The following is a 26,675-nucleotide window of genomic DNA, read 5'->3' on the forward strand; positions in this document are numbered from 1 at the left end:
AGCTACGTATAAAATGCGGGCTGCTGCAGGAAGATCATGGGGGGTCCCAGCGGCAAGCCCACCCACGATCAGACATCTTATCCCCTATCCTTTCGATAGGGGATAAGATGTTTTTGCCTGGAATACCCCTTTAAGGCCTGTTTATAGTAGGAGGATCTTACCGGGCCCAGCTTGGTGACGTATAATTGAATCCGGTCTCATGATGGGGGGTCTCTGTGTCCTCTGGCCACTGCAGATGGTGATTTCGCAGAACTGTCTTATACGGCTTCCATGGTGGCTCTGCTCTCTTCTCCTCCAGCTCCTCCCAGCCAATGGTGGAAAAGAATGGATGCGTTCGGATGTTTCTTCGCACCCCCAGGCGCTTGTCCGGATTCTTGCGTAGCAGTTGAGTGATGAGATGTTCAATAGCAGCATCCAGCCCGGGTGGAAATTTCGGCTCCTTTCTGGTGATGGCTCTGAAAACCTTCTGCTTGCTGTGGCCAATGTAAAATGGGAAGCGTCCTGTTGCCATCCTGCACAACACAATCCCGAGGCTCCACCAGTCAACTGCTGTACAATACTCCTTCCCGAGAAGCACCTCCGGGGCCATGTAGTAGAATGTTCCTGTCACTCCATCGATCCTACTGGAGGCGGTGACTCCATCTTGTGCCAGGCCCAGGTCAATGATGCGGATGTGGCCTTCTGCATCCAACATGATGTTCTCCGGCTTGAGGTCTCTGTGGACGATGTTCTGTCCATGGAGGAACTGGAGCCCACATACCATCTCTGCTGCGTAGAACCTTATGTTGTCGATGTCCAGATAGCCGCACACCCTGATCAAATCCTCCAGACTGCCGCCAGACAGATATTCTGTGATGAAGTAGGCACGCTCCAAAGACTGATGTGCGGCGTAGAGGTGGCATAGAAACGGACAGTCTCGGGCCGCCAGGAGTATCCGCAGCTCTCTCTTGATGGTATCCTTGTTGTCCTCTTTTTTGTTGACGATTTTTATGGCCATGTAGGTGTCTTGACCAGGGACTGATGCCAGGACCACCTAAAGGAAAACAAACAGAAGAGGTTCATTAGAAGACATCAAAAAGTTGATATTGATCAGTGTCTCTCAAGCGCGGTCCTCAAGAGCCCCCAACAGGTCAAGTTTTCAGGATTTCCTTAGTCTTTCACAGGTGATATAATTATGATCAGTAAATAAGACATCACCATAGTCATATCACCTGTGAAAGACTAAAGAAATCATGAATACATGACCTGTTGGGGGGGTCTTGAGAACCGTGCTTGAGAAAAACTGATATAGATGGAAGGGTGGGGGGGACTAAGTGTTGGGTCTGCTGTATAGCACCCAGAGACCATCAGCTTAGGACAACTAAGCTACCGTCTTTATATGTTTGCTATTGGATGCTCTATGGAGATTAAATAAAGTGATATTCCACATATTGCTCGCCAATAAGATACCTGGCAGGTTTGGTGGCGGAACCCTGGCGGAATCCTCTTCGCAAGATGGCGCCGGTCAGTGTGATGACATCAAGGGGCATTCAGTGCGTAATGGTGATGCCGATGTGATGAAATCAAAAGCAATTCAGCTAATAGTGGAGATGTAGTATCAAACCTGCCATTCAGGCGTACAGAAGCAGTAGATACGAAAGTTGCAAAGATATTACACGCACGTTCAGACAGCACTTGGAATCATTTATGCGTTTGCGCAATAATTGGCTGGGGCACAATAAGTACAAAAGTGGTATGTATTGGTGCACATGTTCAGGCTTCCTTACATAGGCAAAATAAATAAAAATAAGGATATGTAATATATAAAGGCAATAGGTTGGAGTTTGCCAATTACACGTACATCCCTATTGATATGAACATTCACCAATTTAATTGGCAGAAAAAGACCCGTGCGCATGCGTAAAGGGGGAAGCGACCAAATGAATATCAGGTATATTCCCTCTGCACCTGTCTATAATGCAGATATATAACAGTAGATTTTATATTTATTACATAAGATAAACAATCTATGAATTGAGGCTTGGAAAATGGAACAGAGGCGACAGCCTACCTTCTCGGGAGGTAGTGGAACAGGGGTTCCTGGAGTCGGCGGCAGCACCAGTCAATCAGTGGGGACTGTTGGTGGGAAAATCAGCTACTCGACGGTGTGGCAGTTTTTCATCAAGCATCCGGAGGAGGTTTACATGGCCATATGCAAGATGTGTGTTACGCCGAGCGCTCCGGGTCCCCGCTCCTCCCCGGAGCGCTCGCTACACTCCTCTCACTGCAGCGCTCCGGGCCCGGGGCGCTGCGATACCGCCTCTGGCCGGGATGCGATTCGCGATGCGGGTAGCGCCCGCTCGCGATGCGCACCCCGGCTCCCGTACCTGACTCGCTCTCCGTCAGTTCTGTCCCGGCGCGCGCGGCCCCGCTCCCTAGGGCGCGCGCGCGCCGGGTCTCTGCGATTTAAAGGGCCACTGCGCCGCTGATTGGCGCAGTGGTTCCAATTAGTGTTTACACCTGTGCACTTCCCTATATCACCTCACTTCCCCTTCACTCCCTCGCCGGATCTTGTTGCCTTAGTGCCAGTGAAAGCGTTTCCTTGTGTGTTCCTAGCCTGTGTTCCAGACCTCCTGCCGTTGCCCCTGACTACGATCCTTGCTGCCTGCCCCGACCTTCTGCTACGTCCGACCTTGCTTCTGTCTACTCCCTTGTACCGCGCCTATCTTCAGCAGCCAGAGAGGTTGAGCCGTTGCTAGGGGATACGACCTGGTCACTACCGCCGCAGCAAGACCATCCCGCTTTGCGGCGGGCTCTGGTGAAAACCAGTAGTGACTTAGAACCGATCCTCTAGCACGGTCCACGCCAATCCCTCTCTGGCACAGAGGATCCACTACCTGCCAGCCGGCATCGTGACAGTAGATCCGGCCATGGATCCCGCTGAAGTTCCTCTGCCAGTTGTCGCTGACCTCACCACGGTGGTCGCCCAGCAGTCACAACAGATTGCGCAACAAGGCCAACAGCTGTCTCAACTGACTGTTATGCTACAACAGTTACTACCACAGCTCCAGCAACCATCTCCTCCGCCAGCTCCTGTACCTCCTCCGCAGCGAGTGGCCGCTTCTGGACTACGACTATCCTTGCCGGATAAATTTGATGGGGACTCTAAGCTTTGCCGTGGCTTCCTTTCCCAATGTTCATTACACTTGGAGATGATGTCGGACCAGTTCCCCACTGAAAGGTCTAAGGTGGCTTTCGTAGTCAGCCTGCTGTCTGGAAAAGCCCTGGCTTGGGCCACACCGCTCTGGGACCGCAATGACTCCGTCACTGCCTCTGTACACTCCTTCTTCTCGGAAATTCGAAGTGTCTTTGAGGAACCTGCCCGAGCCTCTTCTGCTGAGACTGCCCTGTTGAACCTGGTCCAGGGTAATTCTTCCGTTGGCGAGTATGCCGTACAATTCCGTACTCTTGCTTCTGAATTATCCTGGAACAATGAGGCCCTCTGCGCGACCTTTAAAAAAGGCCTATCCAGCAACATTAAAGATGTTCTGGCCGCACGAGAAATGCCTGCTAATCTTCATGAACTTATTCACCTAGCCACTCGCATTGACATGCGTTTTTCCGAAAGGCGTCAGGAGCTCCGCCAAGATATGGACTCTGTTCGCACGAGGCGTTTCTTCTCCTCGGCTCCTCTCTCCTCTGGTTCCCTGCAATCTGTTCCTGTGCCTCCCGCCGTGGAGGCTATGCAGGTCGACCGGTCTCGCCTGACATCTCAAGAGAGGACACGACGCCGCATGGAGAACCTCTGCCTGTACTGTGCTAGTACCGAACACTTCCTGAGGGATTGTCCTATCCGCCCTCCCCGCCTGGAAAGACGTACCCTGACTCCGCACAAAGGTGAGACAATCCTTGATGTCCACTCTGCTTCTCCACGTCTTACTGTGCCTGTGCGGATGTCTGCCTCTGCCTTCTCCTTCTCTTCTGTGGCCTTCTTAGACTCTGGATCTGCAGGAAATTTTATTTTGGCCTCTCTCGTCAACAGGTTCAACATCCCAGTGACCAGTCTCACCAGACCCCTTTACATCAATTGTATAAACAATGAAAGATTGGACTGTTCCATACGTTTCCGCACGGAGCCCCTTCTAATGAGCATCGGATCTCATCACGAGAGGATTGAACTTTTGGTCCTCCCCAATTGCACCTCGGAAATTCTCCTTGGACTTCCCTGGCTTCAACTTCATTCCCCAACCCTGGATTGGTCCACTGGGGAGATCAAGAGTTGGGGGCCCTCTTGTTCCAAGGACTGTCTAAAACCGGTTCCCAGTAACCCTTGCCGTAACTCTGTGCTTCCTCCAGTAACCGGTCTCCCTAAGGCCTATATGGACTTCGCGGATGTTTTCTGCAAAAAACAAGCGGAGACTCTACCTCCTCACAGGCCTTATGATTGTCCTATCGACCTCCTCCCGGGCACTACTCCACCCCGGGGCAGAATTTATCCTCTCTCTGCCCCAGAGACTCTTGCCATGTCTGAATACGTCCAGGAGAATCTAAAAAAGGGCTTTATCCGTAAATCCTCCTCTCCTGCCGGAGCCGGATTTTTCTTTGTGTCCAAAAAAGATGGCTCTCTACGTCCTTGCATTGACTACCGCGGACTTAATAAAATCACGGTTAAGAACCGCTACCCCTTACCCCTCATCTCTGAACTCTTTGATCGCCTCCAAGGTGCCCACATCTTTACTAAATTGGACTTAAGAGGCGCCTATAACCTCATCCGCATCAGAGAGGGGGATGAGTGGAAAACAGCATTTAACACCAGAGATGGACACTTTGAGTATCTGGTCATGCCCTTTGGCCTGTGCAACGCCCCTGCTGTCTTCCAAGACTTTGTTAATGAAATTTTTCGTGATCTGTTATACTCCTGTGTTGTTGTATATCTTGATGATATCCTAATTTTTTCGGCCAATCTAGAAGAACACCGCCAGCATGTCCGTATGGTTCTTCAGAGACTTCGTGACAATCAACTCTATGCTAAAATTGAGAAATGTCTGTTTGAATGCCAATCTCTTCCTTTTCTAGGATACTTGGTCTCTGGCCAGGGACTACAAATGGATCCAGATAAACTCTCTGCCGTCTTAGATTGGCCACGCCCCTCCGGACTCCGTGCCATCCAACGTTTTTTGGGGTTCGCCAATTATTACAGGCAATTTATTCCACATTTTTCTACCATTGTGGCTCCTATTGTGGCTTTAACCAAAAAAAATGCCGATCCCAAGTCTTGGCCTCCTCAAGCGGAAGACGCCTTTAAACGACTCAAGTCCGCCTTCTCTTCGGCTCCCGTGCTCTCCAGACCTGACCCATCTAAACCCTTCCTATTGGAGGTTGATGCTTCCTCAGTGGGAGCTGGAGCTGTCCTTCTACAAAAAAACTCTTCCGGGCATGCTGTTACTTGTGGGTTTTTTTCTAGGACCTTCTCTCCGGCGGAGAGGAACTACTCCATCGGGGATCGAGAGCTTCTAGCCATTAAATTAGCACTTGAGGAATGGAGGCATCTGCTGGAGGGATCAAGATTTCCAGTTATTATTTACACCGATCACAAGAACCTCTCATACCTCGAGTCTGCCCAACGGCTGAATCCTCGTCAGGCCAGGTGGTCTCTGTTCTTTGCCCGATTTAATTTTGAAATTCACTTTCGGCCTGCTGATAAGAACATTAGGGCCGATGCTCTCTCTCGTTCCTCAGATGCTTCTGAAATTGAACTCTCTCCTCAACACATCATTCCTCCTGACTGCCTGATTTCCACTTCTCCAGCCTCCATCAGGCAAACTCCACCTGGAAAGACCTTTGTTTCTCCACGCCAACGCCTCGGAATCCTCAAATGGGGTCACTCCTCCCATCTCGCAGGTCATGCGGGCATCAAGAAATCTGTGCAACTCATCTCTCGCTTCTATTGGTGGCCGACTCTAGAGACTGATGTGGTGGACTTTGTGCGAGCCTGCACTATCTGTGCCCGGGATAAGACTCCTCGCCAGAAGCCCGCTGGTTTTCTTCTTCCTCTGCCTGTTCCCGAACAACCTTGGTCTCTGATTGGTATGGATTTTATTACTGACTTACCCCCATCCCATGGCAACACTGTTATTTGGGTGGTCGTTGATCGATTCTCCAAAATGGCACATTTCATCCCTCTTCCTGGTCTTCCTTCAGCGCCTCAGTTGGCTAAACAATTTTTTGTACACATTTTTCGTCTTCACGGGTTGCCTACGCAGATCGTCTCGGATAGAGGCGTCCAATTTGTGTCTAAATTCTGGAGGGCTCTCTGTAAACAACTCAAGATTAAATTAAATTTTTCTTCTGCATACCATCCTCAATCCAATGGACAAGTAGAAAGAATTAACCAGATCTTGGGTGACTATTTACGACATTTTGTTTCCTCCCGCCAGGATGACTGGGCAGATCTTCTACCTTGGGCCGAATTCTCGTATAATTTCAGAATCTCTGAATCCTCCTCCAAATCCCCGTTTTTCGTGGTGTACGGCCGTCACCCTCTTCCCCCCCTCCCTACCCCCTTGCCCTCTGGTCTGCCCGCTGTGGATGAAATTTCTCGTGATCTCTCCATCATATGGAGAGAGACCCAAAATTCTCTCTTACAGGCTTCTTCACGCATGAAGAGATTCGCGGATAAGAAAAGAAGAGCTCCTCCCATTTTTTCCCCTGGAGACAAGGTATGGCTCTCCGCCAAATATGTCCGCTTCCGTGTCCCTAGCTATAAGTTGGGACCACGCTATCTTGGTCCTTTCAAGATTTTGCGCCAGATTAATCCTGTCTCTTACAAACTTCTTCTTCCTCCTTCTCTTCGTATTCCTAATGCCTTTCATGTTTCTCTTCTTAAACCACTTATCATTAACCGTTTCTCTCCCAAATCTGTTCCCCCCACTCCTGTCTCCGGCTCCTCGGACATCTTCTCCGTCAAGGAAATTTTGGCATCTAAAAAGGTCAGAGGGAAAACCTTCTTTTTAGTGGATTGGGAGGGTTGTGGTCCTGAAGAGAGGTCCTGGGAACCTGAGGACAATATCCTGGACAAAAGTCTGGTCCTCAGGTTCTCAGGCTCCAAGAAGAGGGGGAGACCCAAGGGGGGGGGGTACTGTTACGCCGAGCGCTCCGGGTCCCCGCTCCTCCCCGGAGCGCTCGCTACACTCCTCTCACTGCAGCGCTCCGGGCCCGGGGCGCTGCGATACCGCCTCTGGCCGGGATGCGATTCGCGATGCGGGTAGCGCCCGCTCGCGATGCGCACCCCGGCTCCCGTACCTGACTCGCTCTCCGTCAGTTCTGTCCCGGCGCGCGCGGCCCCGCTCCCTAGGGCGCGCGCGCGCCGGGTCTCTGCGATTTAAAGGGCCACTGCGCCGCTGATTGGCGCAGTGGTTCCAATTAGTGTTTACACCTGTGCACTTCCCTATATCACCTCACTTCCCCTTCACTCCCTCGCCGGATCTTGTTGCCTTAGTGCCAGTGAAAGCGTTTCCTTGTGTGTTCCTAGCCTGTGTTCCAGACCTCCTGCCGTTGCCCCTGACTACGATCCTTGCTGCCTGCCCCGACCTTCTGCTACGTCCGACCTTGCTTCTGTCTACTCCCTTGTACCGCGCCTATCTTCAGCAGCCAGAGAGGTTGAGCCGTTGCTAGGGGATACGACCTGGTCACTACCGCCGCAGCAAGACCATCCCGCTTTGCGGCGGGCTCTGGTGAAAACCAGTAGTGACTTAGAACCGATCCTCTAGCACGGTCCACGCCAATCCCTCTCTGGCACAGAGGATCCACTACCTGCCAGCCGGCATCGTGACAATGTGTCGGCAGAAGGTGAAGCAAGGCCAGGGTCCCAATGTTGGCACCACGGCCCTGCGTACACACATGCTGTGTCACCAAAAAAGCGGCCATGGAGAACGGTGGCTCCGATGTGGTGGTCCAGCCTGCTGCATCATCCAGTGGCACGCCGCTCCTTGTTTCAGCCAGCCAAGGCTCCACCACCTCAGCCAAAGGGAGCTGTGTGTCATACCTATCTTATGTCGCTCCAGATGCTCCTGCTCTTCCTACTTCAAGACAGTCATTCCGCCAGCAATCCATTGGCGAAGCCATGTCCAAGAGACAACATTATGCTCCCACTCCAATCCAATGGCGCAGAAGCTGAATGTGCTCCTGTTCAAGTTGCTGGTGCTGCAGTCCCTCCCTTTTCAAGTGGTGGACTCGGCACCTTTCAAAAAACTGATGGCTTGTGCTGAGCCGAGGTGAAGAGTCCCAAGCAGTCATTTCTTTGCGAAGAAGGCAGTACCAGTCCTGCACAATTTTGTGGAAGAGAAGGTGGGCCACAACAGCAACTTGGACAGGGCACACCACTTCCATCTCCACACTCTCAGGCTATTGATGTGACAGTGATTCTAATAGTGACGCCTCTAATCTGCATGTCATACTGAATAACAGTATTATTTCACTAACCCAGCACACACCCTATGCGTGTTACTGTAAGGCAAAGTGTTCTACACCCCTTTTGAGGCTCTCTGTAGGCCAGAAATAGCCATTTTTTTATACAGATTCGCTGCAAGTAAATTCGGCAAATCAACTGAATCAAATTTTTCAAAAATTCACTCAATATATGAATATTCCTGTGCAGAATAGTCCACTTTGTGGTACTGCAGTTTTCTTCAATGGACAAAGATTACCAGATTAGTGTTACAGTCCCTGTGAAATAGGGAAAGTAGAAAAGGCAAAAGAAGGGGATCCCATCAATATAAACAATGGTCCAAAAAATGTATGAAATTATTACCATGGAATTCTTGGGTCCAACATGATAAATAGTCTCAAAAATGGGCAGAAATCCCTACAGAAATGATGGATCCAGAAAGAAAAATAGTATCCTCATTGAGAAAGAGGATGAGAATGCGTCATCCAGAAGCACCAATGGGGGATGTATCCCTACAAATACAGCGGGTCAAGTTCTCCAAGTAAAGATACTTGTGCCAGGATCAGGACATATGGATCCATATGAACACAGAATTCCAACATCTGTTCACAGATGATCCAAAAGGAGGAGAGCCGGACATGGTCAGTCACAGGACAACATCCCGGAGGTATAACAAGTAATTTGTTCTGAATCAGAAGAATTCACTTACATTTTTGGGGAACAAATCTTATTAGTAGTTAAAGGGACATTTTGTTCAGAACGCTCAGAGCCGGAGCCCGTGATCGTGACGTCACTGCCATGTCCCCTTGTGATGTCACGTTATGGCCCCTCAATTCATGTCTATGGGAGGGGGTGTGTCAGTCGACAATTCCCCCCTCCCATAGACATGAATGGAGGGGGCATAGCGTGACGTCAAGACCACTGCTGCGAGAAGATTGCAGGGAGCCTCAGCAGCGGGACTCCCGCGATCAGACATCTTATCCCCTATCCTTTGGATAGGAGATAAGACGTCTAGTAGCGGAGTACCCCTTTAATGCACAAATAGAGGGAATTCCAGGGGGTTCACTTACTTTATCTCCCAACTCTATTAATAATTTGAAAAATGAATAGACATGTCTTTGAGTTGGTTGGGATCAGTGTGGTTCTCATCTCCTGATCCAAGTAGGTTTCTGTAAGATTGTAATGAAGCTATAGAGGTCCATGTATGGATACCTAAAAGAGTAAAAGAGCAGCATTGAAGGGAACAAAATTCAATGAGGATACTTCATCTGGATGCACCTTGATGTATCACATGTGGGCCATGTAAGTAAGTGGTGTGGACATCGGTCATATAAAGTAAGTGGTGTGGGGATGGGCCATATAAAGTAAGTGGTGTGGGGATAGGTCATATAAAGTAAGTGGTGTGGGGCAGGGCCGGAATAACATAGGGACTGATGGAGCTGCAGCTCCAGGCCCCTATAGTAAAATAGGCCCAGCTGGCCGCCAAAAAGGCCACTGAGGAGCGGTCCCCCTGCCACTACACTATGCTACATGCTGCAGCAACAGGCCGGGACCTCAGGCGCGGCTTGGGCCCACCGCTGCCAGCACTATCACCAGCAAAGGCGCGGGCTCTTTAAAAATAATTTCCGGGTTGCATGGAAAGGACAGGGGCTTATGGGAGTAGACGAGCACCGCGCGTCTGCACCAAGCCTCTGACGCGTCACAGCCTCTGACCCCTGCAATGCGTGACATGAGCAGCAGCCTTCCCTTATCCTCACACTGCAGCACCGCGAATCTCTAGGAAGGTATGGAGATCGAGGTTCGGATGCTGGGGTGATGTAATATTGATGAGCAGGAGAATGAGGACCGGGACCCAGGGGGAGGGGGGTTTGCAATGATGATGAGGTGGAGGGGTGTGCTGGGGGGGACGGTTGCAATGATGAGGAGACTGAGGATGGGGTGTTGGGGGGGATGCAATGATAATGAGGAGGAGGAGGGGAAGCTAGGGGGCGTGCAATGATGAGGAGACTGAGGATGGGGTGGGGGGGAATGCGATGATGAGGAGGAGGGGATGCTGGGGGGGTGCAATGATGATGAGGAGGAGGAGGGTGGAACGATAAGGAGACTGAGGATGGGGTGTTGGGGTGTTGCAATGATGAGGAGACTGAGGATGGGGTGTTGGGGGGGTTGCAATGATGAGGAAACTGAGGATGGGGTGTTGGGGGGGTTGCAATGATGAGGAGACTGTGGATGGGGTGTTTGGGGGATGCAATGATAATGAGGAGGAGGAGGGGAAGCTGGGGGGAGTGCAATGATGAGGAAACTGAGGATGGGGTGGGGGGAATGCGATGATGAGGAGGAGGGGATGCTGGGGGGGGTGCAATGATGATGAGGAGGAGGAGGGTGGAATGATGAGGAGACTGAGGATGGGGTGTGGGGGGGGCAATGATGAGGAGGAGGAGGGTGGAATGATGAGAAGACTGAGGATGGGGTGTGGGGGGTGCAATGATGATGATGAGGAGGAGGGTGGAATGATGAGGAGACTGAGGATGGGGTGTGGGGGGTGTGCAATGATGATGATGAGGAGTCTGAGGATGAGGTGCGGGGGGAGGGTTGCAATGATGAGACTGAGGATGAGGGGGAATAATATGGAGTGCGGGGGTGAAGAGCCAAGGATGGGTGGGGTGTATGGGGTTATGAGAATAGCGAGGATGTGGCAGAGAGGGCATTGGGTTGATTAGCTAACCAAGCATGGGGTGGGGGGGGGTTGATGAAGGGTTTGCGGTGTATGGCAGTTTTATATTCGGGGGGTAAAGTGTGGGGCAGTATTATTTTCAGAGGGTACAGTGTGCGGCAGTATTAGATTCAGAGGGTACAGTGTGTGGCAGTATTATATTCACAGGGTACAGTGTGCGTCAGTATTATATTCAGGAGGTACAGTGTGTGGCAGTATTATATTCAGAGGGTACAGTGTGTGGCAGTATTATATTCAGTGGGTACAGTGTGCGGCAGTATTATATTCAGAGGGGAAAGTGTGTGGCTGTATTATATGCAGGGGGTACAGTGTGTGGCAGCATTATTTTCAGAGGGTACAATGTGTGGCAGTATTATATTCAGACATACAGTGTGTGGCAGTATTAAATTCAGGGGGTACAGTGTGTGGCAGTATTATATTCAGGGGTACAGTGTGTGGCATTAATATATTTAGATGGTACATTGTGTGGCAGTATTCTATTCAGGAGGTACAGTATTATATTCGGGGGGTAAAGTGTGGGGCAGTATTATTTTCAGAGGGTACAGTGTGCGGCAGTTTTATGTTCAGGAGGTACAGTGTGTGGCAGTATTATATTCACAGGGTACAGTGTGTGGCAGTATTATATTCAGAGGGTACAGTGTGTGGCAGTATTATATTCAGAGGGTACAGTGTGTGGCTGTATTATATGCAGGGGGTACAGTGTGTGGCAGCATTATTTTCAGAGGGTACAATGTGTGGCAGTATAATGTTCAGATGTACAGTGTGTGGCATTAATATATTTAGAGGGTACAGTGTGTGGCAGTATTATATTCAGGGGTACAGTGTGTGGCATTAATATATTTAGAGGGTACAGTGTGTGGCTGTATTCTATTCAGGAGGTACAGTGTATGGCAGTATTATATTAAGGGGGTACAGTATGTGGCAATAATATATTTAGAGGGTACAGTGCATGGCAGTATTATATTCATGGGGTACAGTGTATGGCAGTGTTATATTCAGCGGGTACAGTGTGTGGCAGTATTATATTCAGGGGTACAGTGTGTGGCATTAATATATTTAGAGGGTACAGTGTGTGGCAGTATTCTATTCAGGAGGTACAGTGTATGGCAGTATTATATTAAGGGGGCTACAGTATGTAGCAATAATATATTTAGAGGGTACAGTGCATGGCAGTAATATATTCAGGGGGTACAGTGTATGGCAGTATTATATTCTGGGGGTAGAGTGTGTGGCAATAATATATTTGGAGGGTACAGTGTGTGGAAATAATATATTTAGAGGGTACAGTTTGTGGCAGTATTATATTAAGGGGTACAGGTTGAAACAGTATTATATTCAGGGGGCAAAGTGTGTTGCAATAAAGTATTTTGAGGGTACAGTGTATGGCAGTATTATATTCAGGGAGCACAGTGTGTTGCAATAATATATTTAGAGGGTACAGTGGTAGGCAGTATTATATTCAGGGGGTACAGTGTGGGGCAATAATATATTTAGAGGGTACAGTGGTAGGCAGTATTATATTCAGGGGGTACAGTGTGTGGCAATAATATATTTAGAGGGTACAGTGTGTGGCAGTATTATATTCAGGGGTACAGGTTGTAACAGTATTATATTCAGGGGGTACAGTGTGTTGCATTAATATATTTAGAGGGTACAGTGGTAGGCAGTATTATATTCAGGGGGTACAGTGTGTTGCAGTAATATATTTAGAGGGTACAGTGGTAGGCAGTATTATATTCAGAGGGTACAGTGTGTGGCAGTATTATATTCAGGGGGTACAGTGTGTGGCATTAATAAATTTAGAGGGTACATTGTGTGGCAGTATTCTATTCAGGAGGTACAGTATTTGGCAGTATTATATTAAGGGGGCTACAGTATGTGGCAATAATATATTTAGAGGGTACAGTGCATGGCAGTAATATATTCAGGGGGTACAGTGTATGGCAGTATTATATTCTGGGGGTAGAGTGTGTGGCAATAATATATTTAGAGGGTACAGTTTGTGGCAGTATTATATTCAGAGGGTACAGTGTGTGGCAGTATTATATTCAGGGGGTACAGTGGGTTGCAATAATATATTTAGAGGGTACAGTGGTAGGAATTATTATATTCAGGGGTACAGTGTGTTGCAATAATATATTTAGATGGTACAGTGGTAGGCAGTATTATATTCAGGGGGTACAGTGTGTGGCAGTATTATATTCAGGGGGTGCAGTGTGTTCCAATAATATATTTAGAGGGTACAGTTTGTGGCAATATTATATTCAGGGGTACAGGTTGTAACAGTATTATATTCAGGGGGCACAGTGTGTTGCAATAATATATTTTGAGGGTACAGTGTATAGCAGTATTATATTCAGGGGCCACAGTGTGTTGCAATAATATATTCAGAGGGTACAGTGGTAGGCAGTATTATATTTAGGGGGTACAGTGTGTTGCACTAATATATTCAGAGGGTACAGTGTATGGCAGTATTATATTCAGGGGGTACAGTGTGTTACAATAATATATTTAAAGGGTGCTGTGGTAGGCAGTATTATATTCAGGGGGTACAGTGTGTTGCAATAATATATTTAGAGGGTACAGTGGTAGGCAGTATTATATTCAGGGGGTACAGTGTGTGGCAATAATATATTTAGAGGGTACAGTGTGTGGCAGTATTATATTCAGGGGTACAGGTTGTAACAGTATTATATTCAGGGGGAACAGTGTGTTGCAATAATATATTTAGAGGGTACAGTGGTAGGCAGTATTATATTCAGGGGGTACAGTGTGTGGCAGTATTACATTCAGGGGGTACAGTGTGTTGCAATAATATATTTAGAGGGTACAGTGGTAGGCATTATTATATTCAGGGGTACAGTGTGTTGCAATAATATATTTAGAGGGTGCAGTGGTAGACAGTATTATGTTCAGGGGGTACAGTGTGTGGCAGTATTATATTCAGGGGGTACAGTGTGTTCCAATAATATATTTAGAGGGTACAGTGGTAAGCAGTATTATATTCAGTGGGTACAGTGTGTGGCAATAATATCTTTAGAGGGTACAGTGCGTGGCAGTTTTATATTCAGGTTGCACGGTATTTGGCAGAATTATAATGTGTTATAATGAATATTGGGGGAGATTTATCAAAACCTGTGTAGAGGAAAAGTCGTGCAGTTGCCCATAGCAACCAATCAAATCACTTCTTTCATTTTTCACAGGCCTCTTTAAAAATGAAAGAAGCAGGCTGATTGGTTGCCATGGGCAACTGCACCACTCTTCCTCTGCACAGGTTTTGATAAATCTCCCCCATTGTCTTTATACAGAGATCTGCTGACAATGTGAGGAGCCAATGATGTCCGGGCGTCAGACTCTGCAGAGAAGATGGAGCTGGAGGAATTCCTGGCGTCTGGACCAGATAAAGAAGGAAAGGAAAGACAACAGAGAAGACATCACTCAGGTCACTGATATCATATTGTATTCTCCTGACTGTCCCATCAGCTGAAGTCACTTGTAAGTTCCACAGTGATGATGAGTGACACTGTGCCCCATTCTGTGGCTCTCCAGCTGTTTCAAAACAGCAACTTCCTTAATTCCTGAGTCTCTTCAGACATGATGGGAGTTACAGCTTAGCAACAGCTGGAGAGCCACTTGAACCGAGGGGATTGGTTGGGGTCCCAGCAGTCTTACGTCCACCATAAAAATGGGCTGCTTATTTTAAAATGCGGGCCTATTTTTGGTCCCAGTCCTATTTTTGGGCCATATAAAGTAAGTGGTGTGGGGATAGGTCATATAAAGTAAGTGGTGTGGGGATAGGACATATAAAGTAAGGGGTGTGGGGAGGGGCCATATAAAGTAAGTGGTGTGGGGAGGGGCCATATAAAGTAAGTGGTGTGGGGAGGGGCCATACAAAGTAAATGGTGTTGGGATCCTACAGGTTTTCCTCAGTCTACCCCCAGGAATATCCAGGCCAGTTAGCTCAATTTCATTGGACTACAAAAGGGTTCAACCAGGGGCAGGGAAAACAAAGGCAAAATATATGTAATAAGTACCATCTGACCTCCAAGTAATGCAGAAAAGAAAGAAAATGTGCAAAAAAAAGCAAATACAACAGAGCATACAGTGATATATGGCAAAAATAGACAATAATGAATAGAGAACCGTAATCCCATAGGGCAGGGGTCGGCAACCCGGTGTGAGGTGAAAAAGGGAGGGGCAAGTTTTCCGAAGCTACAGTGGAGAGGATCGAGGGCAGAGCCATGGGTTTGATTTTTTCACCGCAAGGCTGCAGATAATGAAGCCACGCCCCCTCACGGAGGATTGAGAGCGCGAGAGCGCAGCTCTGCATAATACAAGGAGACAGTGGGAGAGCGGGGACGGACACAGCTCCTCCCTCCCCCTTCTCTGTACACACAGGACCTCATTTTTCACAGGGAGGTTTCATGTTTTCACAGGGGAAAAGCTCCTCCCCTCCCCCAGCTCTGTACACACAGGACCTAAGTTTTCATGGGGAGGTTTCATGTTTGCACAGGGGAAACACAGAGCTGGTGAGGGGAGAGGAGACATACTGCACTGCAGGGGCTGGGGAAGATTTCTATGTGTGAGGAGACATATTACACAGGCTGGGGATGTAAAGACTGCAGGGGAATAAATATCATACTGGGAATGATGGGGGGACAGGGACTGCTGAATAACACATGCTGGGAGTTGTAGTCCCTCTTATGTGTGTGTATGCCAGTGTTTCCCAACCAGGGAATGCTGGTGGTAGTAGTAGTTTTGCAACATCTGGAGGCACCCTGGTTGGGAAACACTGGTGTATGAACTGCAACTCCCTGGAGATTACTGATATAATAGAGGTGTTGGTGAACTACAACTCCCAGGAGACTACTAAGATACAATAGAGGTGTTGGTGAACTACAACTCCCAGGAGACTACTGAGATACAATAGAGGTGTTGGTGAACTACAACTCCCAGGAGACTACTGAGATACAATAGAGGTGTTGGTGAACTACAACTCCCAGGAGACTACTGAGATACAATAGAGGTGTTGGTGAACTACAACTCCCAGGAGACTACTAAGATACAATAGAGATGTTGGTGAACTACAACTTCCAGGAGACTACTCAGATACAATAGAGGTGTTGGTGAACTACAACTCCCAGGAGGCTATTGAGATACAATAGAGGTGTTGGTGAACTACAACTCCCAGGAGACTACTGAGATACAATAGAGGTGTTGGTGAACTACAACTCCCAGGAGACTACTGAGATACAATAGAGGTGTTGGTGAACTACAACTCCCAGAAGGCTACTGAGATACAATAGAGGTGTTGGTGAGCTACAACTCCCAGGAGACTACTAAGATACAATAGAGGTGTTGGTGAACTACAACTCCTAGGAGACTACTGAGATACAATAGAGGTGTTGGTGAACTATAACTCCCAGGAGACTACTAAGATACAATAGAGGTGTTGGTGAACTACAACTCCCAGTAGACTACAGAGGCAGCATGCTGGTGTTATACCACAGACTGAAGACTCCTGAATAACACATGCTGGGAGTTGTAGTCCCTTTTGTGTGTGTATGCCAGTGTATCCCAACCAGGGCATCAGAGGGGAGGGGGGTTTTGCGGCTCCCAGTTTTTTTTTTCTTCGGAAACGGGTCCAAGTGGCTCTTTTTGTCTTAAAGGTTGCAGACCCCTGCCATAGGGGAACTCTTTTGTTGCACTTGCACTTTATTATTGGGTTTATATGAGTCCTATAGACATTACATGTGAAGAGATTTTATTATTCATTACAAGCGATATAATATTAGCACATATGCACTTTTATAAATCAACTTTATATTATTGCGTATTCCCGTGCCCATTATAAAGACCTGTGTAGAGGAAGAGCAGTGCAGTTCCCATAGCAACCAGATGGCTTCTTTCATTTTTCAGAGGCCTTTTGAAAGTGGTTGCTATGGGCAACTACACTGCTCTTCCTCTGCACAGGTCTCAATAAATCTCCCCATGTATGTACCATTTACACCCTGCTCCAGAAGTAAAGACCCCATTGTATCTTCTCCTCTTCTCCCTGCGTCTGGTTTTCTACCATCTTGGGCACCCCGACTTCCATCTACCATCTACCAGAACACAGTACATGGACGCGCCCCAAGGGATCCGTTCACACCTAGTCCCAAGTGTAGGCCCTTCAGGGAGTCTTTTATAGGTCTGCATAAAAACTAAAGCCATCAGGAAAATATACATTGTGGGACTACAAGTACCAGCAAAACCACCTAACAACAACACTGCACCCCCCCCCCCTCCCCCAATCTCCCCCTACAACACATATCCAGCCTGAAATGGATAATAACAGAAAACAAGATAGAGCTAGAACTTACTTTGCCAAAGTTGCCCCTACCCAGGAGCTGGTGAAGATGGTAGCTGCTGACCGTTAGTCTGGGGTAGGTGCCCAATGTTCCTTGGCTGCTCCCAGGTGTTGGCTCCTCATCCTCTGATCCTCCATCGCCGTCTCCTCTCCTCCTCTTGACTCCATCCTCGCCTTCCTCTTCCCTCTTCCTCTTGCCTTCACTCTTCCTCTTCTCCTCGCCATCTTCTCCATGTCCAGTGGACGCCATCCCAGGTGTTGGCTCCTCATCCTCTGATCCTCCATCGCCGTCTCCTCTCCTCCTCTTGACTCCTTCCTCGCCTTCCTCTTCCCTCTTCCTCTTGCCTCTGCTCTTCCTTTTCTCCTCCTCGCCATCTTCTCCATGTCCAGTGGACGCCATCCCAGGTGTTGGCTCCTCATCCTCCGATCCTCCATTGTCGTCTCCTCTCCTTCTCTTGACTCCATCCTCGCCTTCCTCTTCCCTCTTCCTCTTCTCCTCCTCGCCATCTTCTCCATGTCCAGTGGACACCATCCCAGGTGTTGGCTCCTCATCCTCTGATCCTCCATCGTCATCTCCTCTCCTCCTCTTGACTCCATCTTCACCTTCTTCTTCCTCCTTCCTCTTGTCTTCTCTCTTCCTCTTCACCTCCTCTCCATCTTCTCCATGTCCAGTAGACGCCATCTCCGCAGTTCTCCTTCAGCCTGTAGACCTCGGTCCAGTCACGTCGGTCGCCAGCAGAAAGTAAACAGCAGTTGGCCGTGTGCAGGTGATGTCATCGGCCATGGACCTCAGGTGGCACATGCCAGGCAGTGGCCCTATAAACTTGCTCTACCTTATACAATGTGATGTGAGCATCATAAAAGACATCTAGAGTTTGCCTTAGTTTGGTTGGTACCCTCTGCAGTTTAAAGGACCTTATGATGGACCACAGTGGTCTCCAAACTATGGACCTCTAGATGTTGCAAAATTACAACTCCCAGCAAGGCTTGTTGGGAGTTGTAGTTTTGCAATATCAGGAGGTCCACAGTTAGGAAACAAATGGTGAACTATATGGGTTCAGGCAACTATTATGTTCCTTGGGATACAAGCTCAAGGTGTCAAGGACATTGGGCACCTCCATTGGTAAAGGCTGGAGATGCCCCTAGTGTCCTGGTATAGGTCACATACCCCTGGTCATGGTCTAAAGTGAACAAAGACAATAATAATTCATGGGGGGGGGGGGGTAGTTGGTGGAACTAGAAGTGGTATATATTGGCACAGTGGTCGTATAGTCAGTATACTGTATATAAATCTCTGTATAGTAATCTATTTATATAAAACTCAACGTGTGTGTGTGTGTGTGTGTGTATGTATGTATGTTCCACAAAAACTTCCAAACGGCTAAAGATATTAACATGAAACTTGGCACACATGTTACTTATATGTCAACAACAAACATAGGATAGGTGATTTAACCCTTACTTACCCCCATTTGCCAGGGGTGGGGTTTATGTTTAAAGTCCTATACAAGTCTATGGGAAATATATGTTACTGCATAACTTCCAAACGGCTGGAGATATTTTGATAATACTTGGTCACATGTTACTTATATGTCCACTTAAAATATAGGATAGTTAATTTAACCCTTAACTACCCCCATTTGTGAGGGTCAGGGGTTTTGTTTAAAGTCCCAGTCAAATCAATGGGAAATTTATGTTCTCTCATAACTTCTGTAGGGCTGGAGATATTTCAATACCTGGTACACATATTACAGGTCGGAATATGAGGACGGATGGGAGGTCGAGATAGGAGGTCAAGATAGGAGGTCAAGATAGGAGGACGGGATAGGAGGACGAGTTAGGAGTTCGGGATAGGAGGTCTAGATAGGAAGACAGGATAGGAGGTTGAGATAAGAGGTCGGAATAGGAGGTCGGGATAAGAGGTGGAGAAAGGAGGACGGGATAGGGAGTTGAGATAGGAGGATGGGATAGGAGGTCGGGATAGGAGGTCGAGATAGGAGTTCGGGATAGGAGGTCGAGATAGGAGGTCGAGATAGGAGGTCAGGATAGGAGGTCGGGATAGGAGGTCGAGATAGGAGGATGGGATGGGAGGTCGAGATAGGAGGTCAAGATAGGAGGACGGGATAGGAGGACAGGATAGGAGGTCGGGATAGGAGGTCGGGATGGGAGGTTGAGAAAGGAGGTTGGGATAGGAGAACGGGATAGGAGGTTAGGATAGGAGGTTGAGATAGGAGGTCGGGATAGGAGGTCGGGATAGGAGGATGGGATAGGAGGTTGGGATAAGAGTTCGGGATAGGAGGTCGGGATATGAGGACGAGATATGAGGTTGGGATATGATGATGGGATAGGAGGTCAGGATATGAGGACAGGATATGGGGTTGGGATATGACAACAATATATGAGGACAGAATATGAAGTCAAAAGCTTCCTCCTTTGTTTATTTTCCTCCCCAACAAGGATTAGGAAGGAAAAACCGGGCAACACCGGGTATTCAGCTAGTACTGTATATAGTAGATAAAACACTCACAGTTTTCTATGTAAGTTTAATTAGCAATGTGTTCCTATTACAACTATTCCTGTAAATCTGCTGCACACTCAGCACCAGATATAATGTATAGCAGTGGTACCCAACTGGCGGATCGTGGTCCAGATCCAGACTGCGACTACCAAACATCCAGACCGCTAGCCAGCTCTCCCCTCATTCACTTGTATCGGTGTCATCAAGACACTCTGTTCCCTGCCCGGCGGCCCAGCGCTTCTTTTGTTATACAGGCGGCATGATGATTTAACTGCACAGTTCATAGGGGCATAGTGGCACAGTACATGGGGCATAGGGGCACAGGTCATAGGGGGCATTGTGGTACAGGTCATAGAGGCATAGTTGCATATTTCATGGGGCCATGGTGGCACAATATATGGGGATATAGTGGCACAGTACATGCGGGCATAGGGGCACAGTTCATAGGGGCATAGTGGCACAGTACATGGGGACATAGTGGTACAGTTCATAGGGGCACAAAGGCACATCTTATGGGGGCATAGTGGCACAGTTTTAGGGGGGGGTCAAAGTGGCACCAATTATGGGGGAATAGTGGCACAGTACATGGGGCATAGTGGCACAGTACATGGGGCATAGTGGAACAGTACATGGGGGCATAGTGGCACAGTACATGGGGGCATAGTGGCACAGTTCATGGGGGCATAGTGGTGCAGTTCATGGGGCATAGTGGTGCAGTTCATAGGGGCATAGTGGCACAGTACATGGGGGCATAGTGGCACAGTTCATGGGGGCATAGTGGTGCAGTTCATGGGGCATAGTGGTGCAGTTCATAGGGGCATAGTGGCACAGTACATAGGGGCATAGTGGAACAGTACATGGGGGCATAGTGGCACAGTTCATGGAGGCATAGTGGCACAATGGCATATATTGTGGGGAAATAGTTGCACACTAGTGTTGCTCGCGAATATAGCGCTATATATTCGTAATTCCGAATATTGTTCTATTTTATTTTATTTTTTTTCACAGTACACATCACAGTGATCATCCCTCTCTGCTTCCAGCTTGTGTGGTGTAAAGAAGGCTCTAGTACTACTGTGTGAGACTGGTGTGCGAATTTTCGCATATGCGAACATTTGCATATGCTATTATTCGCATATGCGAATTGTTGCTTATGCTAATTTTTGTATATGCAAATTTTCGCATATGGTAATTTTCGCACACGCGAATGTTCGCATATGCGAAAATAAAACGAAAATATTACGAATATGCGAATATTCGCGAATATATGACGAATGTTCGTCCATATATTCGCGAATATTCGCGAATTCGAATATGGCCTATGCCGCTCAACACTATTGCACACTTCATGGGGGCATAGTGGCGTAGTGTATGGGAACATAGTGGCATAGTTTTAGGGGGTAATAGTGGCACAGTTTATGGGGGAATAGTGGCACAGTATGTGGGGGAATAGTGGCACAGTACATGGGGGAATAGTGGCACAGTAATTGGGGCATAGTGGCACAGTACATGGGGGCATAGTTGCACAGTTCATGGGGGCATAGTGGTGCAGTTCATGGGGGCATAGTGGCACGTGGGGGAATAGGGGCACAATACATGGGGGAATAGTGGCACAGTAAATGGGGGCATAGTGGCACAGTACATGGGGGCATAGCTGCACAGTTCATGGGGGCATAGTGGCTCAGTGGATGGGAACATAGTGGCACAGTTTTAGGGGGTCATAGTGACAAAGTTTATGGGGGAATAGTGGCACAGTACATGGGGAAATAGTGGCGCAGTACATGGGGGAATAGTGGCACAGTAAATGGGGACATAGTGGCACAGTACATGGGGGCATAGTGGTGCAGTTCATGGGGGCATAGTGGTGCAGTTCATGGGGGCATAGTGGCACAGTACATGGGGGCATAGTGGCATAGTACATTGGGGGCATATTGGCACAGTTCATGGGGGCATAGTGGTGCAGTTCATGGGGGCATAGTGGCACAGTACATATGGGTCAGAGTGGCACAGTACATGGGGGCATAATGGCACAGTATAAGGGGCATAGTGGCACAGTACATGGGGGCATAGTGATACAGGTCATGGAGCCACAATGGCACATCTCATGGGGGCATAGTGGCACAGTTTATGGGGACAAAGTGGCACAGTACATGGGGACATAATGGTACAGTTTATGGGAGAACAATGGCATATCTGGTGGGGACATAGTGGCACAGTACATGGGGCAAAAACTACACCCCTCACAGACTTAACAAGGTGGCAGTGAGCTTTTACACCCCACTGGCGTTTCATTTTCACGGACCACTGTTCCAAAAATCTTTCAGACACCAGTGGGGTGTAAATACTCACTGCACCCCTTCTTAAATTCTGTGAGGGGTGTAGTTTCCGAAATGGGGGTCACATGTGGGGGGGGGGGCACTGTTCTAGCACCATGGGGGCTTTGTAAACGCACGTAGCCTTCAATTCCAGCCAAATTCTCTCTCCTAAAGTTCAATTGCTCTCCTTCCCTTCTGAACTCTGTAGTGCAAACGCAGAGCACTTTACATCCACATATTGGGTATGGTTTTACAAATTTTGGGGGGCTTTTTTACTATTACCCCTCGTGAAAATGAAAGCTTTGGGGTAACACCAGCATTTTAGTGACATTTATTTTTTTAATTTTCATTTCCAACTTTAATGAATATTTTTCAAACACCTGTGGGGTGTTAAGGCTCACTATACCCCTTGTCATGATCCATGAGGGGTGTAGTTTTTAAAATGGGGTCACATATGGGTGTTTCTTTTCTTGTAACCAGCAGCCACCCCTCTGCAAATCACTAGTTTAGGCCTCAAATGTACATGGTTCGCTCTAACTCCTGAGCCCTGTAGTTCGCCCGCAGAACACTTTACATCCACATATGGGGTATTTCCGAACTCGGGAGAAATTGCATTACAAATTTTGGGTGTCTTTTTTCCCTTTTATCTCTTATTAAAATGAAAAGTATGGGGCAACACCAGCATGTCAGTGTAGAAAATTAAATTGTGTGGCAGTAAACGGAATACCCAAGGGAGTTCAGGTACGCCCTTGGTCCTTAAGTACCAGGGAGCAAGGGCATACTTTTACGCCCTTAGTCCCCAACAGGTTAAAGGGGGTACTCCAATGGAAAACATTGTTTTTTTTAATCAACTGGTGCCGGAAAGTTAAACTGGTTTGTAAATGACTTCAATTTGAAAACCTTAATTCTTCCAGTACTTATCAGCTGCTGTATTCTCCACAGGAAGTTTTTTCTTTTTGAATTTCCTTATTGTCTGACCACAGTGCTCTCTGCTGACACCTCTGTCCATTTTAGGAACTGTCCAGAGTAGGAACAAATCCACATAGCAAATATCTCCTGCTCTGGACAGTACCTGACATGGACAGAGGTGTCCGCAGAGAGCCAGACAGTGGCCAGACAGAAAAGAAATTCAAAAAGAAAAGAACTTCCTGTGGAGCATACACCAGGCGATAAGTACTGAAAGCTTCAAGATTTTTAAACAGAAGTAATTTATAAATCTGTTTAACTTTCTGGCACCAATTGATTAAAAAAAAAAAAAAAACCTTCAGTGGAGTACCCCTTTAAAATAAAAATAAAAGCACTTACCTCAAAATCCCCAATTGTTGCTGTACTACCCATTTTAACAGAAGGTAATACCCACTCAGTCACTTACTGGCTGCAGGGGCCCACCTCAGTCACTAGTGGGGTGAACGTGCATTTACTTGTGTTGAAACTTGATCAGAAAGTGAAGATCAGCGGACACTCAGAGATTGTTGAAACTGCAGTGGATCAGTGAGATGAGTACTGCTTTTTTTTTTTTTTTTTTTGATACCCAGTCTGCAACCCCTATCATGATCCAAACTTGATTGCACTATATACAGAGAAGCAATGACAGAGAGTAGGTAGAATACAGAACAAAGCCCAGGGTAGGGACCTAATTACAAAAGGCTATAATTGGCCAAACAGGCCTATATTGATCTGTGTGAGGCTATGTTCGCATGGTGAAATTTCCTTTCGGAATTCTGCTGAAGAATTCCACTGTAAATTCAGCTGAAATTTACTGCCCATTTACTTCTGCTGTCCCATTTTGCAGAATTCCATGGCAGAATCCCATTGAACTCAATGGGGCTTTGAATTTCAGCATAGTAACATAGTTCATAAGGTTAAAAAAATACCTGAGTCCATCAAGTTCAATCTATAACCCTAATGAGTCCCTACTGAGTTGATCCAAAGGAAGGAAAAAAAACTCATACTAGAGGTAAAAATTCCTTCCCGACTCCAGATATGGCATCAGAATAAATATCTGGATCAACGTTCTGTCCCTATAAATCTAGTATCCATAACCTGTAATGTTATTACTTTCCAAAAATGCATCCAGACCCCTTTTGAACTCTTTTTTTCACCATGACCACCTCCTCCAGGAGAGAATTCCACAGTCTCGCTGCTCTTACAGTAAAGAACCCCCGTCTGTGCTGGTGTAGAAACCTTCTTTCCTCTAAACGTAGCAGATGCCCCCTTGTTATAGATACAGTCCTGGGTATAAATAGATCATGGGAGAGATCTCTGTACGGTCCCCTTGTATATTTATACATAGTTATTAGGTCGCCCCTAAGCCTTCTTTTTTCTAAACTAAATACAGTGACCCCCCCGACCTACGATGGCCCCGACATACGATAATTTCAACATGCGATGGCCTCTCAGAGGCCATCGCATGTTGAAGGCAGCATCAACATATGATGCTTTTGCATGTCGGGGCCATCGCATAAACAGCTATCCGGCAGCACTGACTGCTTCATCTGCTGCCGGATAGCCATTTACGGTGCCCCGTGTGCTCCGGTGATGGTCTCCTACCTATCCTCGGGGCTCCGGAGTGTCATCTTCACTATCCCCTCCATCGCCGGCGCTCTCCATCGTCGTCATCACTTTGCGCGCACGCTGTCCTGTCATCCAATAGGAGCGGCGTGCGTGCGTAGTGACGGCGATGGAGAGCGGAGAGCGAGGATCCCGGGGAAGCAGAGACGTCCAGAGCGTCGGGGACACCACGGAATGCTGCAACAGCGATGGAGGGCGACATCCAGGGCAGCGGTGACGAGTCCGGAGCGGCGGGGACAGGTGAGTACAGCTTGCTATACTTTACATTGCACGGATCCCTCAACATACAATGGTTTCAACAAAGGATGGTTCTTTTGGAAAGGATTGCCATCATATGTTGAGGGACCACTGTAACCCCAATTCTAATAATCTTTAATAAGCAGAATTGACAACACAGATTTCCGACAAAATTCCACCATAATTCTGACGGAAACAAAATGAGTGCAAAATTGCGGATATCCCGCCGTGCGAACAAAGCCTAATAGGGTGAGCAATCAGCCGGAAAATGTTCACTCGATTGTTCATTAGCTGACCATTTCTTTTTCACAGTTTGAAAAACCATTGTTTCTCAGCTCCACATTCCCCTGTGCGATAGGGGATGTGCAGCCAACAACTGCTGGAAGCAAAGGGCTGCGAAAAAAATCCAATGTACGTTCATGACACCATATGGGGGTGTACAAGAGAAAGGGGCTTCTATATACATATTGGGGATGTATAAGAGGGGGGCTCCTATCTTCATACATTCATGGGGTATACAAAAAATATCTTATCCTAGCCCTGGTGGCCTGGAGGTGAGCGGCGATGCTTTTGCATCACTGCTTATTCTGTACATGTAAAGTACCACTCGCTGTACGGGAGCAGGAGATCTGTCCTTCAACAGGAGCCCTGTAAAAAGTCTCACGGCAGCCGCCAGTCAAGCCACAATCTATTGCAGGGTTTCCCATTACTGTTCCTCCAGCTGTTGCAAAACTACAACGTCCAGCAGCCTTCGGCTGTCCGGGCATTCTGGGAGTTGTAGTTTTGCAACAGCTGGAGGCACACTGAATGGGAAACACTGCCCTAGTCTATTGTAAATTCTGTTAGAACTAAGCATATTGGACAGTCACCTTTAAAACATTGTATCTCTCCCTCAGGTCATGGATTTGCGCTTCAGCCAAGGGAAGCCTACTATTCCAGAACGTTCTCTGGCCCAGCCCAAGACAGAAGTGAGCTTTAGTGCGTTCGCGTTCCAGTACTGACAAAAACACGTCTATTCCATCTCCGAGCGCCAGCTAAACTCTCTGAGTTGGGCCTACAAGTGAAATGTCGCATCCTGGACAAGCTGGTGATGAGAGAAAAGAACGGTAAACGGGAGACCAAGGTTATCAGCGCCCTCCTCTTCATCAAGGTGTTGGCCTAGAAGGCTCTGTTCGGTAAGGAAGCCGACAAGCAGGAGCAGACGTACGACGACGAGAAAACCTACTACAACATCGAGAAGGACCCGCTGATCAACTCCTACATCTCCGTCCCCAAGTAGAACACCACATTGAACTGTGCTTCCTTCACAGCCAGCACTGTGGAAACCCTGATGACCTGCAGCGGCTTTCCGGCAAAAGTGATGGCTCATTGGCACAAAGGAACCACCCTGATGATCAAATTTGACGAGTCCATCATAGCGCGGGACAAAGCACTGGACGGGCGCTAACTGCACGTTTCCTCTGTTCATCTGCATTATAAGTTATTGACATAAACGTGACACCGTTTATGTTCATTCCTTGTATAGT

At 47.7% G+C, this 26,675-nt stretch overlaps 2 protein-coding genes and 1 pseudogene across 6 annotated transcripts; 1 reads left to right on the plus strand and 2 right to left on the minus strand.

Annotated features, from left to right (window-relative positions):
• Nucleotides 1-334: 334 nt before the first annotated feature.
• LOC130296287 (protein kinase C theta type-like) lies at nucleotides 335-1,143 on the minus strand (the record flags this gene model as incomplete). The annotated part of the gene is made up of 1 exon (XM_056547679.1): nucleotides 335-1,143. A coding segment is annotated over exon 1 (663 nt), but the record flags the coding sequence as incomplete, so codon positions are not given.
• LOC130296699 (uncharacterized) lies at nucleotides 894-18,263 on the minus strand. Of its 5 annotated transcripts, none has more exons than XR_008849260.1 (3): nucleotides 17,522-18,262; nucleotides 9,496-9,637; nucleotides 894-1,033 (listed from the first exon to the last, which is right to left on the minus strand). XR_008849260.1 is itself a non-coding variant. In XM_056548523.1 (2 exons), the coding sequence occupies exons 1-2, from the start codon at nucleotides 18,188-18,190 to the stop codon at nucleotides 9,614-9,616; spliced, it is 693 nt and encodes a 230-aa protein (XP_056404498.1). In that variant the 5' UTR covers nucleotides 18,191-18,262; the 3' UTR covers nucleotides 7,822-9,613. The 5 variants fall into 5 exon arrangements, 1 of the variants encoding a protein (XP_056404498.1); XR_008849259.1 differs by lacking the exon at nucleotides 9,496-9,637 and adding an exon at nucleotides 17,161-17,362 and having other exon boundaries at nucleotides 926-1,033; nucleotides 17,522-18,263; XR_008849258.1 differs by lacking the exon at nucleotides 9,496-9,637 and adding an exon at nucleotides 17,161-17,351 and having other exon boundaries at nucleotides 927-1,033; nucleotides 17,522-18,263.
• LOC130296703 (trafficking protein particle complex subunit 5-like) lies at nucleotides 17,219-26,675 on the plus strand (annotated as a pseudogene).

The sequence above is a fragment of the Hyla sarda genome, chromosome 12, assembly GCF_029499605.1.
Source record: "Hyla sarda isolate aHylSar1 chromosome 12, aHylSar1.hap1, whole genome shotgun sequence".
Classification (NCBI taxonomy): domain Eukaryota; kingdom Metazoa; phylum Chordata; class Amphibia; order Anura; family Hylidae; genus Hyla; species Hyla sarda.